Source organism: Plectropomus leopardus, chromosome 1 (assembly GCF_008729295.1).
Source record: "Plectropomus leopardus isolate mb chromosome 1, YSFRI_Pleo_2.0, whole genome shotgun sequence".
NCBI classification, from domain to species: Eukaryota; Metazoa; Chordata; class Actinopteri; order Perciformes; family Serranidae; genus Plectropomus; species Plectropomus leopardus.
This window is the reverse complement of record NC_056463.1, coordinates 10,091,149-10,108,243: the sequence shown is the minus strand read 5'-3', so window position 1 is coordinate 10,108,243 and position 17,095 is coordinate 10,091,149. Positions and strand designations below refer to the sequence as shown.

General features: G+C 39.4%; 1 protein-coding gene across 1 annotated transcript in view; it reads right to left on the bottom strand.

Annotated features, from left to right (window-relative positions):
- fbn1 (fibrillin 1) overlaps positions 1-17,095 on the bottom strand; it is a 90,723-nt gene that overhangs the window by 39,128 nt on the left and 34,500 nt on the right. The window contains exons 22-33 of the mRNA XM_042492016.1: positions 16,501-16,638; positions 16,367-16,417; positions 16,148-16,273; positions 15,009-15,236; positions 14,792-14,917; positions 12,381-12,509; positions 10,589-10,714; positions 7,949-8,074; positions 7,715-7,837; positions 6,437-6,562; positions 5,709-5,834; positions 1,365-1,487 (exon numbers count right to left, since the gene is read on the bottom strand). Coding sequence (XP_042347950.1) covers positions 1,365-1,487; positions 5,709-5,834; positions 6,437-6,562; positions 7,715-7,837; positions 7,949-8,074; positions 10,589-10,714; positions 12,381-12,509; positions 14,792-14,917; positions 15,009-15,236; positions 16,148-16,273; positions 16,367-16,417; positions 16,501-16,638 — 1,548 coding nt within the window. The remainder of the gene's footprint in view (positions 1-1,364; positions 1,488-5,708; positions 5,835-6,436; positions 6,563-7,714; positions 7,838-7,948; positions 8,075-10,588; positions 10,715-12,380; positions 12,510-14,791; positions 14,918-15,008; positions 15,237-16,147; positions 16,274-16,366; positions 16,418-16,500; positions 16,639-17,095) is intronic.

Genomic DNA, 17,095 nt, shown 5'->3' with positions numbered 1-17,095 from the left:
GTTGAGGGTTGAGGGGGAGCTATCACAATTTCACACTCTAAATTCATCTGACATTTTGGGCCCCTGGGCCTGTGCTCAGTAGGCCCCTCCAGTAACCCATCCATGATCAACCTGGTTCCCCTGTTACTCCTGTTATTTCCCTCTTCAAAAGTGGTGAAAAACAAGTAAATTTCATAGAGAACAGTGAGAGAAAAAACAGCATCAGTGATCTGTTTTGACCGAATATTATCTGGTTTACTTTACTAAAAGCATAAACACAAAACTGGTCAGCACATTAGCCTATTGAAAACATTATCTTCACTTCACCTGTTTAAGTGACTTCAGCAGTTTAGACAACAGACACATGACTGTGTTGCTGTTATCACAGACAAGTGAACTAACCACAGACACTTCTCTGCAGTGCGCCGTCGCTTACAGAAAAAACACTGGAATGGCGTTATTTTTGGCATTTAATTTATTTTTGGTCTAGTCGGGCTTTCCTGTTGGCCTGGTGGCCTGCCAGGCTGTACACTTAAAGGGGAAACACTGTTGTATGTGTTGCTGTGCATTATAATAAAGCACAAAGAATACTGTTAGCTCTTGCATGTTAGCTACACAGGAAATACCTGATATGATCACCTCATTGTTGATTTGGGTCATTTCAGACCAACCTTAAGCAAAATGTAAAGAGGAACACCACCTAACTTATGAATTCCAATATATTATTTCCATGGCCTAGAAAAGTTCAATCAATATTTGTGAACATGAGCTAGCCTTTGTCAAAGCCAGAAAGCAGAGAAGCAGTCATATCAGAAGTCTGTGGCTGCTCCACAGAAAGTGACTGGGAGCCTGATTTTGTAGACCCACACAATGTTTTTCTTTTCCTTTTTTTAAACTTAAATTAGCCTAATAAAGCCATTGTATTTTTTTCAGTTCAGAAGCAGAAAATATACCCATATAGTGCTGCGTGCTCTTAGTTTCATCTGTAACATCTTTCCCAATTAACTTTATGGAGTAGCTCCAGACTTTATACCCCATCACAGTTCACACAAACTTAAGTTCGAGCACCCTAGCTTTTGGATTTGGGAGAAAGTTCTTCATATTTACTAATATTTTTGGAATGTGTTAGACCATATGAATAACATGTATGAATTTTAAAAATGGATGTATTTCCCCTTTATTTTTTGTCATGACAAGAAGGAAAATAAATATATATCCTTTTCCTTAGGTGTTGAATCCCGAACATTTCTTTAACAACTAGATATTCTCTCCTCTGAAGTCTTGAATGTCGGCAAAATATCCCAGTAATGTTTGATTCTTCTATCAGATACTACAGATTATATATATATATTATTTAAATCAAGTCATTTATTGACCGTGTTTACCTGTGCATTTGAGGCCGTTGCCAATCCATCCTGGGGCACAGTTGCATTTGAAGCCTCCAGCTGTGTTGGTGCAGGTCGCATGTCTGTCACAGTTATGGGCTCCGATCTCACATTCATTGACATCTGACAAAAACAAACGAGAAGCCATGTAAAGAAAAAATAGATGTTGCTCTGATGGTCTGATGATTTGGGTCTGCATTCTCGTTCCAGTGGGGTTCTTGGCATTGTGGAGTGAGTTGATGCTTCGTTTGAACTGCATAAAGACAGCAGCAGGAGACGACAGGACTAAGTCTTTCTGGGTCACTGTCTTCACTCATGTATTTCAGAGCAGAAGGCACAGAGACATTCTCATGATCTCTGATACTAATAGCCTTCCTGCGGAGGTTTAATGAGCAGACCCCGTCTCTGGATTTTCATCGTGCAAGTCTGTCCAGAGAGCAATAAAAGAGGCAAAGCGGGAGAACGATATCCTAATGCTGAGGCCTTGTTCTGTCTGCTCTGTCTCAACTAGTGTTTCTGAGGTTATTTTAGGCAAAGATTTCCCTCTTCACCCACAGGCCCACAGACACTGCACCGCTCATATGAGGCCCTTTTAATGCTCATGTTTGGTTTTCTCACCACCCCCAGATGTCAACTTTGGAAATGTAATCTTTCCCAAATATAATTTCTATAAAAAGGCAATGATTTGCCAGCTCTACAAATAAACATTCCTTCACGGCAAAACCATTATAATTATATCTGAACTCTGCCAATGGATGAAATATTGAGGCACTTAACAGATAATGTGGTTATAACAATATCACGCTATATGCGCTAACATAATGTATGCATCCCTGGATTCTAAAAAATGAACAACAATTAATGGTAACAATTAAATTGGCTACTATTAAAATCTGCCCTGCCCATGAAGCTGTTTACATCCTGAAGGGTGTAACCAATGCAGATCTCCGTGAAGCAGCTGGCAGCGATAAGACCCTGTGAATGTGGCTCTGCAGCTCTTGTTCCTTCTGACATGATCAACTGCATGGCACAATGGAAAAAGCCTGTATGGTGCTGCAACAATGACGCCTGCTAATATGAGCCAAAACAACCCTGTGAAAAACTGACCAACACAATACCTGGCCCCGAGCCTGAGGAGTGAGTGTTACTGCTTTGTGCATGTGTGTGTGTCTCTGTACATCAAGGGGAAGCCATGCTGTGAACTCGATCAAGATGTTAGGACTTATCAGCCAGTGAGACACACTCCTCTCTGTGTGTCTGTCTACATGAGGGTAGTAATTCAAAACACTGTCAATTAGAGATCAGCGCTGCTGGTTTACAGTCCTTCCTGAGGAGAGGGTACGTTATATTTACACTACATTTGATGATGGGCTTAATATCAGGGCTGGGAGCAAACGAATCTCCCTGGATTACAGACAGAATTAAAGATCATTTCCCCGAGCCTTTGATGACAGGGAGAGCACAACAAACACACACATGTTCTCATGTGGAAATGTAAAATGCAAACAGGGGTTTGTTGCATGCGAGAAGCGTGTCAGCGGTCACAGCTGGTGTCAAAGAGGAGGTCTGAGTTAACTAGAGCTAATGTTTGACAGACAAAGGGCAAAAAAGTATAAAAAGGGAGAATTACACATCTGCCTACCTGGCTGTGTATCTGTCTCCTGGTTTGTGTGCCTACGTGAATGCCTGTCTGTTGATCTGTCTGCCTTTCTGTCTGTCTGTCTGTCAGTCTCACTAGAAGTATAAATGCCTGATAGCATGGCTGCCCTACTGACACCCTGGCCTTGCAGTAATCGCAATTATGCTACAAAAGACCAAAGGAAAGAAGCCATCCAAATGCAAAAAAGTGAGAAAATATAAATACCACTATATTAAATATTCTCATTTCTCTGCATTTGAAGGCTCTACCATTACTTTGTTTAATCACTGACAAGCGGTTTTCCTTTCAAATAAATGAAATGCAATTCAAAGTGCTTTACATTTTGACTGCAGAAACAAACACAAGAACATATGAAATAAGCAAAAATGAATCTTAAAAAATATAGAGAATAAGTATGAACCATTAAATAGTGATAGTAAGACACTACATGAAAGACAGACTACAAAAGGCTCTTCTAGACCTCTGAAATGTTATCGGACTAAATAGAGCAAATAGTGAAATGGGTCATTTTGTGGGGGTTGTGACACTAAAAAAATAGAACAAGTCTTTTTTTTGATATGGTATCACTTGACAGATTCAGAAGTTGTGATGCCAGTATGTCAAATTGGCATCAAAGTTTTGAAACCAAAATGACTTTTTCACTATTGGGATTTTATCCATTTGGTCCAATAACATTTTGAAAGTCTACCAGAGCTGCACATTTAAATCATTTTATCCCGATTCAAGTTAGCAGAGCACTTAAATGAAAGTAAGATGTTTGGCCAGCGGAAGTCTCTGATGCGCCTGCTCTATAGTCCACGCAATGCAGAGGCAGCGTCGATCGTCCAGGTCATTTTATATATATTGCAGCTGAACTTCTTTTGGTTCATGCGCTGCTGAGCAAATTTCATTGCAATAAATGGGGCCCCGGCTCCGACACTGAATCCAGTTCCTATCAAATTATCCTCATTATACATACATACATACATCCAGGCCTGACTCAGTGATGTCAAGCTCAAATTTGTTGACATTAGCCACCATATTGTTATTGTCGGGCACAAACCTCGTAGCTCCACATTTCACTATTTTCATTTTTTTCATAAATTCATTCTCATTCATGGTCCCTCTCTACATCTATCAACGGGTTTTACCGCTTCTCAACCATTGAAATGTATTTTAAAAAAGCTTGTGATTAAACTTCCCATCTCTACTAGATCATTTTAAAAACACTGTATTGTTTCTAATTACTGAAAAATAGCAATTTTGGAGATGGGATATACTTTTTAAGTTACATAGTTTTGTTTTAATTGCTCATATTGTTTTACAGTTTTGTCATTTAGCTGAAACATGATAACGTCAACACACTTATAAGCCCTTATTCACCCTGATCCGTTCCTTAAAGCTAAGACATTCCCAGCCTTGTAAACTCCCCCAGTAGATCCCCACCCAGTCCTAACTTTCCAAAACACACGCAAAGACACAAAAGTACTTAAGTGTACATACAAATACTCACACCCTGCCCACTGAGGTCCCAGTGTTGTGGAATAAAACAGAGAAATATATCTTGTGGGAGCTTCATCAACAGCTGGATCAGATCTGGGTTTGAGAGCACCATTTACTCATTAACACTCACACACACGCAAGAGGATTTAGGCCATGCATACCAACGTGGTCACATAATGAATTTGGACAATGGCAACCAATTTCTTATGCATTTTTCATCTGAATATATTGGGGATTATAAGGGATCCAATCCAAAAAAAGAGTAGCAGGTTTGTCTATAACAAGACATCCTGCCTGCCTAAGAGGAATGAGTGTTTTGGTTCTCTGGTATTCTCAAGCTGAAATTCCAAACCTGTGAATCAGAACCGGCTGCTTTGCTGCGACCCCAGCTTTCTCAAAACAAGGAAAATACTGTATGGACATTTTAATGAGATTAGAATGAGCAAGAGTACGAGTGAGTGAGACTGAATCATACTTCAGAAAAAGCTGTTTATTTGCGTCTGGAGGAAGACGTGCTGCTGCTGACTGTGTGTCTGACTCATTTTGCAAGAAGAGGGCAGATTAAGATCATTGACCAAACTAGCCTTCAATTCGAAACTTTTAAAGTGGACATATAAATCTGACTTAACTCTGGCTAGACAAGAAGTGAGTCCAGGAGAGCAAGAGGACTCGACCAGCCGGTTGGACTTTGTATTTATGTGTTCTGGACCAGTTTCAGGTGATTACGTGTTGCAGAACTCTTCCAACCATCACGTAATGTTTAACTAGACTTAATGAAAGAGAAACAAAGGAATAAACAAAGGTGCAATGAGATGCATGCATCTGACAGAAGATAGTGATCTCACTGCTCCTGCTGCTGTTGCCGCTTGTACATGTGAGCATGTGTGTGTTAACGTATTTGTGTTTGTGAGCGTGTTTCTCGTCAAGTCAGACAGGAGCTCTTGAATGAGGGTGAGTAATGTTATAGCTGCTTCTGGTTAGCCCAACATTCTCCTTGTATCCTCTCATTTCTCACCTCTCTCTTGCTCTCACTCCTGTAATTCAGCAAACACACACACACACACACACACACCTCCTCCACTACTTAATCAGCAGCAGCCCTCTACTGACTCACCATCCTTTCACTCACATCCTCGTTCTTCCACTGACAGGATGTTTTGTTGTGGGTAGGAATGCTCAGTGTGTGTGTTTGTTTCGCTCACCTGTGCAGCCTGTGGTGCCCTTGCGGACAGAGTATCCAAGATCACAGTGACAGATGAAGGATCCCTTCGTGTTTTCACAGCTCCCACTCAGACAGATGTTTGGATTCAGCTCACACTCATCCACATCTAGACAGGGAGGGAAGAAGACGAGTGGAACAAAGACAGGGCAAGAATGTTAATTTTCTAAACACGGCTACAATAAAGGAAGAGTTCATGACAATGAATAAAACCAAATTAGCTTTTGTTGATTCGACCTGCCACACAGGTTTTGATAGGCTGTGATTTATGTACGTGAGTCACAGAGGAATTACATCACAAACTATATAAAGGCTTTAAAGTGTGTTTAACTTTATAAAATACAGCAATAAGACAGTATGTGTTTGCAGAACCATTTAGAAGTCCTGACATCATTGATGGCAGGTTTTTGTTTTCTCACTCAGTGGAACCAGACGTCTAAATGTCACGCATTCTTCCCCTGCTCGACCCAACTAACACAATGTTCACCGTCTTGTAAATCAACAACAACAACATTAGACTCTGTTCTCGTACACAAACAGACTCATAGATCTGAGTCATTAAGTCTTATTCTCGTGACTCATATCTTGGATAACCTTTAAGATGATCATTATGTTGTTTCAGTAAATCTCTGTAAAAACCCCTGGATCTAATAAGCAAGGGTGTAGCTGCTGCAGTGTTTTCATTTCGGGCATAAAATGGGCATCCGTTACCCAGGCAGGTCTTCATATCCTCAGATGACATAAAACCGTCGAAGCACAGACACTGGTACGTCCCGGGGGTGTTGGTACACTGGCCTCCGTCACAGATGTCTGGGCTTTCCTCACACTCATCAATATCTGAAGATTGAAGATAGAGAGGTGTGTCAGAAATGAAAAGGGAGCAGACAAAGTGTAGAGGACAGTAATAGTTGTTAGTAATGCAGGCTTATGTTAAGGTATAATTTACCATGCAGTTTTAAAAGCCTATACTTTCCTAAACAGGGCAGGATACAAGTTCATTAACTAAATCTGCAAGGTCAATTCAGGACACAGCTGGTGCAATAAAATGAATGTTATGCTGAGCTATGGTGAAGTAATTTCCAGCTCTTCGTTTGCAAAAAAAACTAACCCTTGTACTGCCTTGATCTCTGTCTGTATATCTGTTTTCGGTAATTAAAGGAAGACAAATCACAGACAACATAAACAACACATGAAGCCTACTGTCATGGTCAAAAAGAACATCCTATGACTGAGAAATGGCAATAATTTATCACCAATAAGCACCATCTAATATTATTTAGTGACATTTTGGACGTAATAAGAAATGGTCAGTCTTCACATTTGTCCACCAATGTATATTTTCTTTGAACACGTGCCAGTCAAATAACAGCAGCGACTCTCCATAAACCAGGTTTCCTCTTAAATCATGTCTCCCTCAAAACACAACCTTTAAATTACTTCTGTAACACTACCACATGTGCAGTCTTTAGAAAATGTTCTGACGACTGAAACCCATCATTAAAAGGCAGTTTTCCTTAGTTGCCACATTTTGATGAATACAGCCAAAGTGCATTTAAAGGGAACTTGTAATGCTCTTTTTTTTGGTTCATACTTGTATTAAAGGTCCCTATAAGAACAAACTTGAATGTTCAAAATACTGTCTGTGCTGGCACACTTGTACTCACTTTACTGTCTACCATGAAAAATAACCAATAAAAGCTTTTAAACCAAAATCTTAAAACCAGACACTTTCTAGAAAAAATATGATCTGAAATTGGGGAGAAATTAACTAAATGTGTATCAGGATGTACATGTAGCTACATGCCCCGATGTTAGCATAACGTAAGCACCTGTGGCTGAAACGGACGACTGTGTAAAGAAAATCATCATGAGCTGACGTCAGCTTGTCTCAAAAGTGGAAAAATCTGTTGGAGTATTCAGAACGATCTGAAGCTTGGTATACCAGCATTATGACAGCATGACAGACAAAGAAACAGCAGAACTACTTACCAGTGCAGCTTCTCAGATCAGGCATCAGGGCGTAGCCACTGTGGCAGCTGCACTCATAGCTTCCCTCTGAGTTGGTGCAGAAAGTCTCACAGCCACCGTTCTCAATTGTGCACTCGTCAATGTCTGGGAGGCAGAAAAAACACATATTGCTTACGTTCAACCTCTAGATCACCTCAATAAAAACAAAAGGAACATCTCCGAAAAGAAACAGTAAGTAATACGTTCAATACACACCAACACACTCCAGTCTGTTCTCTGTAGATTTGTATCCCGTGTTGCAGGAACACTGGTAGCGGCCGATCATATTAACACACTGGCCGTTCCTGCACAGTCTGTCACTCAGATCACATTCATTGATGTCTGTGAAAGAACAAAGCACATTTTTTACACACAACTGACATGGAAATGATAAGGACAGTCTACATTTTTAAAGCTGAAGGTACCAGCAGCATATATGTATGATGGTTTTAAATCTCTGAATATAAAATGCAAGTCAGGATGGAGTAAATGAAATATGTGGGTCAGCACCATTACCACACCAGTGTACAGCTGTGGTGCGCAGAGTGGGCCAAGTCTGCACACCATTTGACAGTCATCATGACTGGCAGATCCAGCGACTTATCCAACAGAGAGCAGCATTTACATTACAACAGCCACATGGCCCATATGTAAACACAAACAAGGCAAGGGAGATTGATAAAATAGAGAACTACTGAATGTAATTTAGGCTTACATAAAATCCTATTTTTAACATCACTGGTCATGTAAGCCATTGTTTGTCAACTAGGAAAGCTACCGTGGCTTTTGCTCGGCAGGCCGACATTGTTGTTCGTTTTGTCAGCTAACACTTACGTGGTTGCTGCTGACTGACAGATTACACAACATTTCAATATTTTATATTACAATATCTTTTACCTTCAAAGTACTATTTAGCAAGGCGCCGACCTATGACTGGTGCCACGATTATTTTAATTATTGATCAATCTGTTGACTATTATATATAATATATATAAATTCCTTGTTTGTCTGATCAACAGTGTAAAACATGTTGTTATTGAGTTTAACAATACAAAAGACTGGAAAAAAAACAACCATTCGCATTTGAAAAAATCAGAACCAACAATTTTCTGAGTTTTTAGTGAAGAATGACAGACCAATTATTCATTATCAGAATGGCTGCCTTTTAATTTTATGTCGATTGACTAATTGATAATATTTGAGGTCTACACCCGCTCTTAATTGCAACCATTAGAGCTTCAGTTTAGACCACTCATCAGCGGTCAAGTAAAACTTTGACAGATGTTTCATGATAGACTCAATGATGGATTTAATGGTGATAAATGGGACAGTCCAACAAGGAATCTGACGTCATTAAACACGCTGTATCACACCCATCTGTGTGAAATTTGAAGTATAACTGAAGTTTATTGTCATTTTAATCGTTTTAGCACTTCAGCTTGTTTCTTCACCAGAGATAATGAAGACCATCGTCTCAGAAGGGACGAGGTGGGCAGTGTTCTGTAGCGCTTTCATTGTTTTTATTACTTTGGGTGGCAATAAAGAAAATAAATGAGCATAAAGAGGGGCAGTGTTTGAGCATTAGGTCATGGACTGAAACATTCACACATTGCATTAGGTCATGAGAATGACACCCTGTGAATAATGCATGATCAGCTTAACACCATAAACTCAATGTGGGAAACTCGAGAAAGCACGGAAAGTCAGGGACTTCTTTTGTACTTGTGGAAATAGTGCTGCTACTCCTCTAGTCATCTAGGTGCTCAAGCAACCAAAATGTAAAAATAAATAAACATAAACTGACTTCCTGGAGGAGTCTGCTTGTTATTCACCCCACATGTTTCATTCTTCATTTAGACATTGTAAAGAATGGGTAAAAAAGTGCTTTTATATACACAACAAGATGGCTGAAGCTCAACGTCAATCATCCAATGAGAGCTGGACACATAAAAAGCCCGCCTTTAAAGGATACAACAAAATAATACCTAAAAAGTAAAAGCTACAGCACAATACAATCAAAGAAATAAGAATTGTATTAAAGACCCAAATAAAATATTTAACAGTACAAATTAAAGTACTGTTTTACTAGATAACTATAATAACTCTACTAATAAAGTCTTTTTTTATTTCTCTATGTTTGAGATCCAAGTGGACCGAGTCTTAAAAAACACAAAAAACATTGTACAGCTGCAACGAATGATTATTTTCATTGTTGATTAATTTGTTGATTGTTTTCTAGATTAATCCATTGCTTCTCTGTAAAATGTAAAACATGTTTAGAAAATGTCAAAAAATGGCGAAAAAAATGTCCAAAGGCGTTTCCCAAAGCCTAAAATGATGTCCGCAAATGTCTTGTTTTGTCCAAAACCTAAAGATATTCAGTTTACTGTCATAAAGGAGTAAAGAAACCCCAAAAATCCACATTTAAGAAGCTGGGATCAAAGAGTCTGGACCTTTTTTTGCTTATCAAATTACTAAAGCAGATTAATCGATAATTCAATTAGTTAGCAATTTATTCAATAGTTGACATGAATTAGTCATTGGAGCTCTAAAACACGCGGACCTGACAAACTTGCACCTCACACAGCACCCCAGTGAGCCCACACACAGAGGTAGAAAGAGAGGCAGATGGAAGGGGATGATCCAGAGCTAATTTGTCATTCGAACTGTCTCCTGTGTGACAGCGTCTGGACTTACTGAACGTCTTTTCACCCTTTTTGTCTTTCTTTCATCTCTCAGAAAGATAAGAGGAGAAGCTACATTCTGAGGCGCAGAAGAAGAGGAAAAAGGGCAAAAGAGAGAAAGAAAAAAAAGTTCAGAATTTGACCAAATCTCTCCGATGACCTCATCACTCACCTAGACAGGCCGACCCATCGGGTGCGATCTCGTGTCCTTCGGGGCACACACACTGGAAGCTGCCCTCCGTGTTTACACACTCGCCTCCACGGCACAGCAGAGGGTTCCTCTCACACTCATCGATGTCTGCGGGAGAACACACAAGCAGACAAGGAGATATTAGAGTTCAGTCTCTGCAAATATTTGTTTCGCCTGTCATCAATCACCGGTTTGATTTTGGTTACACTTTGACCTGCAAAACAGTGAGAGACCACTTAAAAGGAGATAGTGGGACTTTATTTGGGGAGTTTTTCCTTGTTTATGTAACTGCATGGTGAAAGAATACAAGCAGCAGCTCTATGGTTGGCAGTGATGCGAAGAACTGACGACTAAATAAAGAAAATAAGCGTCTACTTGTTGTTTTTTTTAGCCTGCTAGCCCCTTCAGTACCAGCAGCTTATGACTGCAACCCTGCCCACATTATTTCCAGTCCTGGCTGCTTTTTTTGCCACAGCCTGCAAGTAAATGTGACGCGCCAATTTTGGTCTAATGACAGCTTGAAGCCAACAAAAGTATTGAGCCTCTCCATTTTGTGTGTACGATTTCTCCCAAAAATTTAATCAAACGGCGTCAAAGGCAGACCAGGACAGAAACAGAGTATTAAGTATTTTCACAGACGGCAGAACTTTAGGACTTAGCTGCACATAAAAATAATTTTGCTGGGCAGCTGATTGTGTGTTCCTCACATTCAGGTCAAGTATGTAATGAAGAACAATTATCTTTTAAGACTTTATGGAGCAGTTTTGTGATTGTGACGACACTTGGGCTACACAGACTAGACCCCTTTCAACACCCCACAGGGGTTTAAATAAAGTCTGTTAAATTCTCCTCTCTCTCGCTCTCTCACACACACACACACACACACACACACACACACACATATACAAACGCACACAGCTTGCAAATTTCAGATTACATCAGCCATCTAAACAGTGAGTTCCAGGTCTGGCATGTTAGCCAAAGCACCTCATCCAGAGCTTACGGCCCAAGAGGGAGCTTGGAGGAGACGGCTGGGTTGTGATTAGGACCGGGGTCGTGTGGCCGGTCTTCTCTGTATTTGGAGACCTTTACGACCACTTTAACAGGGTCTGTGAGAGCAGTTGTTGCATGGATCGAGTTTCTCATCCATGTCCTCACAGACTAAATGATTTCATATGAAAGAGTGCTGCCTCTGCATGTAACTGTACCAAATCATCGCCAGCTAAAGCAAAGATTAAACGTTTGTGTTTTTAGGAGTGGTTGGTGCGTGAGGATTCATCACTCACTTTTTTAACATATATGTGGCTTGAATTTATGTCTATGCGTAATACTGAAATGTATTTTGCATTGCATTGCAACCACTGATTTGCAGCTATTGTGGCATATTAATTGTTTTTATATGCATTTTGTATATACATCATGGCTTTTAATCTGGAGACCTGTATAAAGTACTATACTTATAGGGGATACATGATTTGTATATAAACTTTTTTTTATGCCAATATTTTCAATTCGTACATTTTTGCTCATATACTCATATGCTCATACTCATATAATGTATTCTTTATTATCATTTAATGATGATTTTTTGGTGAAATATATCATATGACTTGTACAGGCATTATGGTTATACAGAAATTAAAATTAAATGTTGCAGATGTGTGTGGTGTGCAGATCTATTTCTTTCTACTCTGCAATATCCAACACCCACTTGGGACACACTGGGATGTGCGTGTTTTGTTTTTTCACAGTTTTGAAGGGATTTGTCACTCACCCATGCAGTTTTTCATCATCATGAAGCCACTCTCGTATCCTTCGAAGCACTCGCATTCAAAATCTCCTGGTGTGTTGATACACTTCCCTTGTCCACACAGATCTGGGGAGATGTGGCACTCATCGATGTCTACAAGACAGGAAAGCAACAAGATTCAGCATGGTGGAACTTCTCTTTAAAACAGCACTATCATTTATGCCTGCAGAGAAAAACATTTGGAGAGCTACCTGTATTCATTTTTATAATAGAGAGATACGAATAAAAAAAAACCTGACATGAAAAAAAAATAAGTTTTTGCAGAGATTTTCGACTCAGTGAGTGAGGAGCTGAGATAAGTAGCGAAGAAGCTATATATAAATGTAAGACAAACAAAGTTCAAAAGCACAAAATATTTACCAAAGATTACTACATGAAAGACAGACTATAACACAGGATTAAACTCTTCAATCAGATTCTTCCAAAGTCGAAAGCTAAAGGCCTGATCCCTTTTGAATTTAATCCACATTTTGAAACACTCAACAGAAAGACTCTGGGCTGGGATCTCACTCATATGGGGTTAAAAGGTCCCAGATATCATTTACTTACTAAGAGCCTATAAATTATTTCAGAATAAAGCCATGGCACAGGCATTTAAACCTAAAATGATGTGTGCACATTTCAACAGAGCTGTAATGCAGCTAACCAGACTGCAGGGACCGGCTCCAACAAGTCCAGAGCCGCCAGACTCCCATTAGACTGAATGAGCTGAATGTAGGCAATGGCTTTACACCACTTTACTGTGATTAGTGTTGGCAGGGGGATTCAGAGAGGGGGACTGATGAAGAATGGCTAGACTTGTACAGATACAATGGAGGAGAGATATGAAGCAAACATCCCAGCCAAAAATAGCAGCTGCATGTGTTTCAGCTCTTAAATTACTGGCAGTGTGTGAACAGCCAATTGCTAAAGAGTAGAGATGTTCTGATGGCCTTTTTTTTTCTTAGCGATACTGATTCAGATTCCTGAATTTGCATTTTCAGTCAATACCGAGTCCAAAACCCATACTGTGGGGTTAAATAAATAAATAAATAAATAAATAAATAAAAGCTGTATATATGACTGTTGCTATCATTTTTGTGCAACATAGCTCAGGTTACCTTTTGTGAAATATTAACAAATACAGAAAAGAATGCCATAAAACTATCATTTAATCTGACATTTTGCTAATGGCAAAAAGTTACACTATGTCCCGAAAAACAACTTTTCTCCGCTGCTCTAATACATTAGTTGGCAGTGGCTGAGCAGCACAATTTGATATGTAGGCTACTGTTTTAGAGTCACACAGAATAATCGATTTGCAGGAAATCTGCCATTTTAGCTGAATGTAAAACAACATTAAAGTTTATTTATAAGTTATGTGGTTTCAGATCTATACATAGACTCGCGTACTGGCCTTGACCGAATCCCTCATTAGAGGCATTTCTGATACTGGTATCACTATTAGAACCACTCTGTACTGGTAATAAACTCTTGAGTGTTGTACTCACCAGTAAGGCTGCAACTAATTATTATTTTTTATTATTATTTTTCTGTTCAGGTGTCAAGTATTTTAATAATCAATTTGTTGTTTGGTCTATAAAATGTAAGAAAATAGTGCTTTACGCCTGTCACAATTTTCATTTTATAGGTTTCTTGTTCAAATTGCCCCAAACCCCTAAAAACTGAGTTTACAATTATATCAAAAAAAAAAAAATTTAAACAGTCCAGACTTTTGAATCCACCCACCCCCCAGTTTGAGCTGACTGATTCACCTGGCAGTGTGACATGGAACAGCTATTCTCAGTTAAAATAAAAAATGGCCCATCAGTGCTACATGGAGACTTGGTTAGCCAATCAGCGACACGAGCGGGACTTACGCCATTGTCATGCACTTGTCAAGCAATGCACTAGAAACTAATAAGGAGTGATAACAACAATAACAAGCGCTATAGACAAGAAAGACGCTGCTACTGAGGCTGCTCCAAATTGACACATCTTTTCTGTACTCCCTGACATCAGTTAGTTCTTCTTTGCTGTGTGCCATTCTTAAAACCCCGGCAAACCAGTATGTTGGCATGACTACACATCAGTGCGGACTCAAAATGACATTTGAGTCACTAATGATAAGTTAGAAAAAAATTGAATCCCCCTTTCCCATGAAAATCAGTTAGAGTTTTAGGCAATGTCAGACTAAAGATGGAAATGGAGCAAAGAGCTGTCAATTCTGTCTGACTTCAGGTTTAGAGAAAATCAACAAATCCTCATGTTTGAGACTCTCCAACCAGCAGATATTGGACATTTTTTGCATGAATTACTTCAAAGATGCATTAATTATTACCTTGTTGATACATTTCTTTGGGGACTAAATGGCTAATTGCTTTAGTGCTACTCACCAGTGCAATTCCTCTCGTCTGAGTCCAGGGCATAGCCGTTATCACAGCGGCAACGGAAGCTGCCGATGGTGTTTCTACACCTTCCATTTGAGCACAGGGTGTTGATCATCCTGCATTCATTTATATCTAAGGTGTAGATCAGAGGGATACAAACAGGTGAGAAACTTTGATGAAACAACTCATGTCAGTATTTGTAGTCAGTGGAGGGTATAGGTACCTTTGAGGAAGGGTCTGCCATTGATGAAGTCGCCTCTGTGTGAGAAGCCTGGGCCCCGAGGACAGAGCTGGGTATATTCTGGAGTGCCCTTCTCTGGACATTCATCACATTCAGGGCCCCAGGCGACACCCACTGAGCAGCAGCAGGCGTCCACACGCTGCTTCCCTGAGATGGGAGTCCCACAGCGCTCATCCTCATGGGTGAGGTAGCAGTGCTCCATACGCAGGTCTGTAAGTCACACAAGTATTTGATATAAGATACCAAAAGTATTGAGCCTCAATTACTAATATTATAATAATAATGATAACGATAATAATAATAATAATAATAATAATAACTATATATATGTAGCACCTTTAAAAACAGAGTTTATATTGCTTTTGCTTTGACAAGACAAAGCAAAAGCAAGAACGGTTTCTTGCAGAGGCAACATAAGTATAAGAGCCAGACTTTAATGCTAAACTAATGCCAGACAAAATTTAAAGTGGAATTAAACAAGGGAGAAACAATTACAAAACAAAAATAACAACAACAACCAATATCAATTTGAGTAAATACAATTCAAATATTAGCAGTAAGCACAGAAACAATAGTACTAATATTGGAATTAAATACGATTGAGACAGAATAAAATAGTTAATCAAAAGTTAATTAAAAGACAAACTGAAATTAATTAATTAAAATAGAGAAAACAAAATAGATGACAAATTAAAATAGATGGCATCATATGAAAGCAAGTCTATAAAAATGGGTTTTGAGAGGTGATTTTAAAGTAGCCACTGGATCTGCGAGCCTTATCTCCTTGGGAAGGTTGTTCCAAAGCCGAGTGGTCCTGATGGCAAAGGCACCTTTAGTTTTAAGCCTCAACTTTGAAACGGCCAGAAGGCCCTCACCCAAGGATCTAAGGCTGTGAACTGGATCATAAGGGGTGAACATTTGTGTGACTTGGGGCCAGACCTAAACGAGCTTTAAAAGTGATCAGTAAAATCTTACAATCAGCTCTAAAACCAACAGGGAGCCAATGGAAAGAGGCAAGGATTGGGATGATGTGAGTATAAAACAGTATAAAATATACATTTAAGACAGGGCATTAAGACAGTAAGATGACATCATGTGGAAAACATATATACGGTACCCACCAATGCATGTCCTGCCGCTGACATCAACAGTCATTCCTGGAGGGCACTGGCAGAAAAAGGAACCTGGTGTGTTGACGCATTTCCCGTTGATACACACTCCGGGAAACACTTGACACTCATCCACATCTGATAGTTAGCAGAGGAGAAACAACATCAGAAACCGGTCAAGTGTTTGACATGATCTCAAATGAAACATAAGTCTATCAAAACATGCCTTACCTTCACAGACGTTCCCCTTGACTCTAGCGAAGCCCCTACCGCAAATTGGATCTGAAAAAGAAGAACACATAATACAATGTCAGTCAGAGCAGTTACTAAGATGTGGAATAAAAGGTCCATGTTGATGTTCTCACCTTTTTCACATTTGGCACATGGACTGTTCCAGGCTTCTCCCAGTGTAGCGCAGCAGTGGGACTTCAGTGTAGCCCCGTTGATGTTGACCTCACAGCGAGTATCGACAATCTTCAGCCAGCAGGTGCTCTTAGTTGTCTCTGTTTTTATTAGACAAGCCTCATTGTTACTAGATATTCGATTATATGGAATGAAATAACATGTGAGTCAACGCAGACTGGTCTGGCACTTACTGTATGTCAGGACATGTTGTTTGAGGCCAAAAGTCTGTATTTAATTATTAAATTAAGGCTACGACTTAAGTCATTATCAATTTTTCTGCCCATTTTCTTGATTAATCTTTTTGTCATGCCCTGTGTTTAATTTCCAAGGGTGACGTCTTTAATCTCACGTCTTTAAAACTTTAATTTATTATCATGTTTGACAAAGAAAAGCATCAAATTTCCACACTTAAGAAGCATGAAAATAGTTCATGTTTGGCTTTTTTGCATTAAAAAAAATGCCAAAACTATTATTGGATCAAAATAGCTGCCAAAATAATTGTCTGTCAATAAACCAAAATGATTAATCAATGGATCATTGCAGGTCTATTGCTAA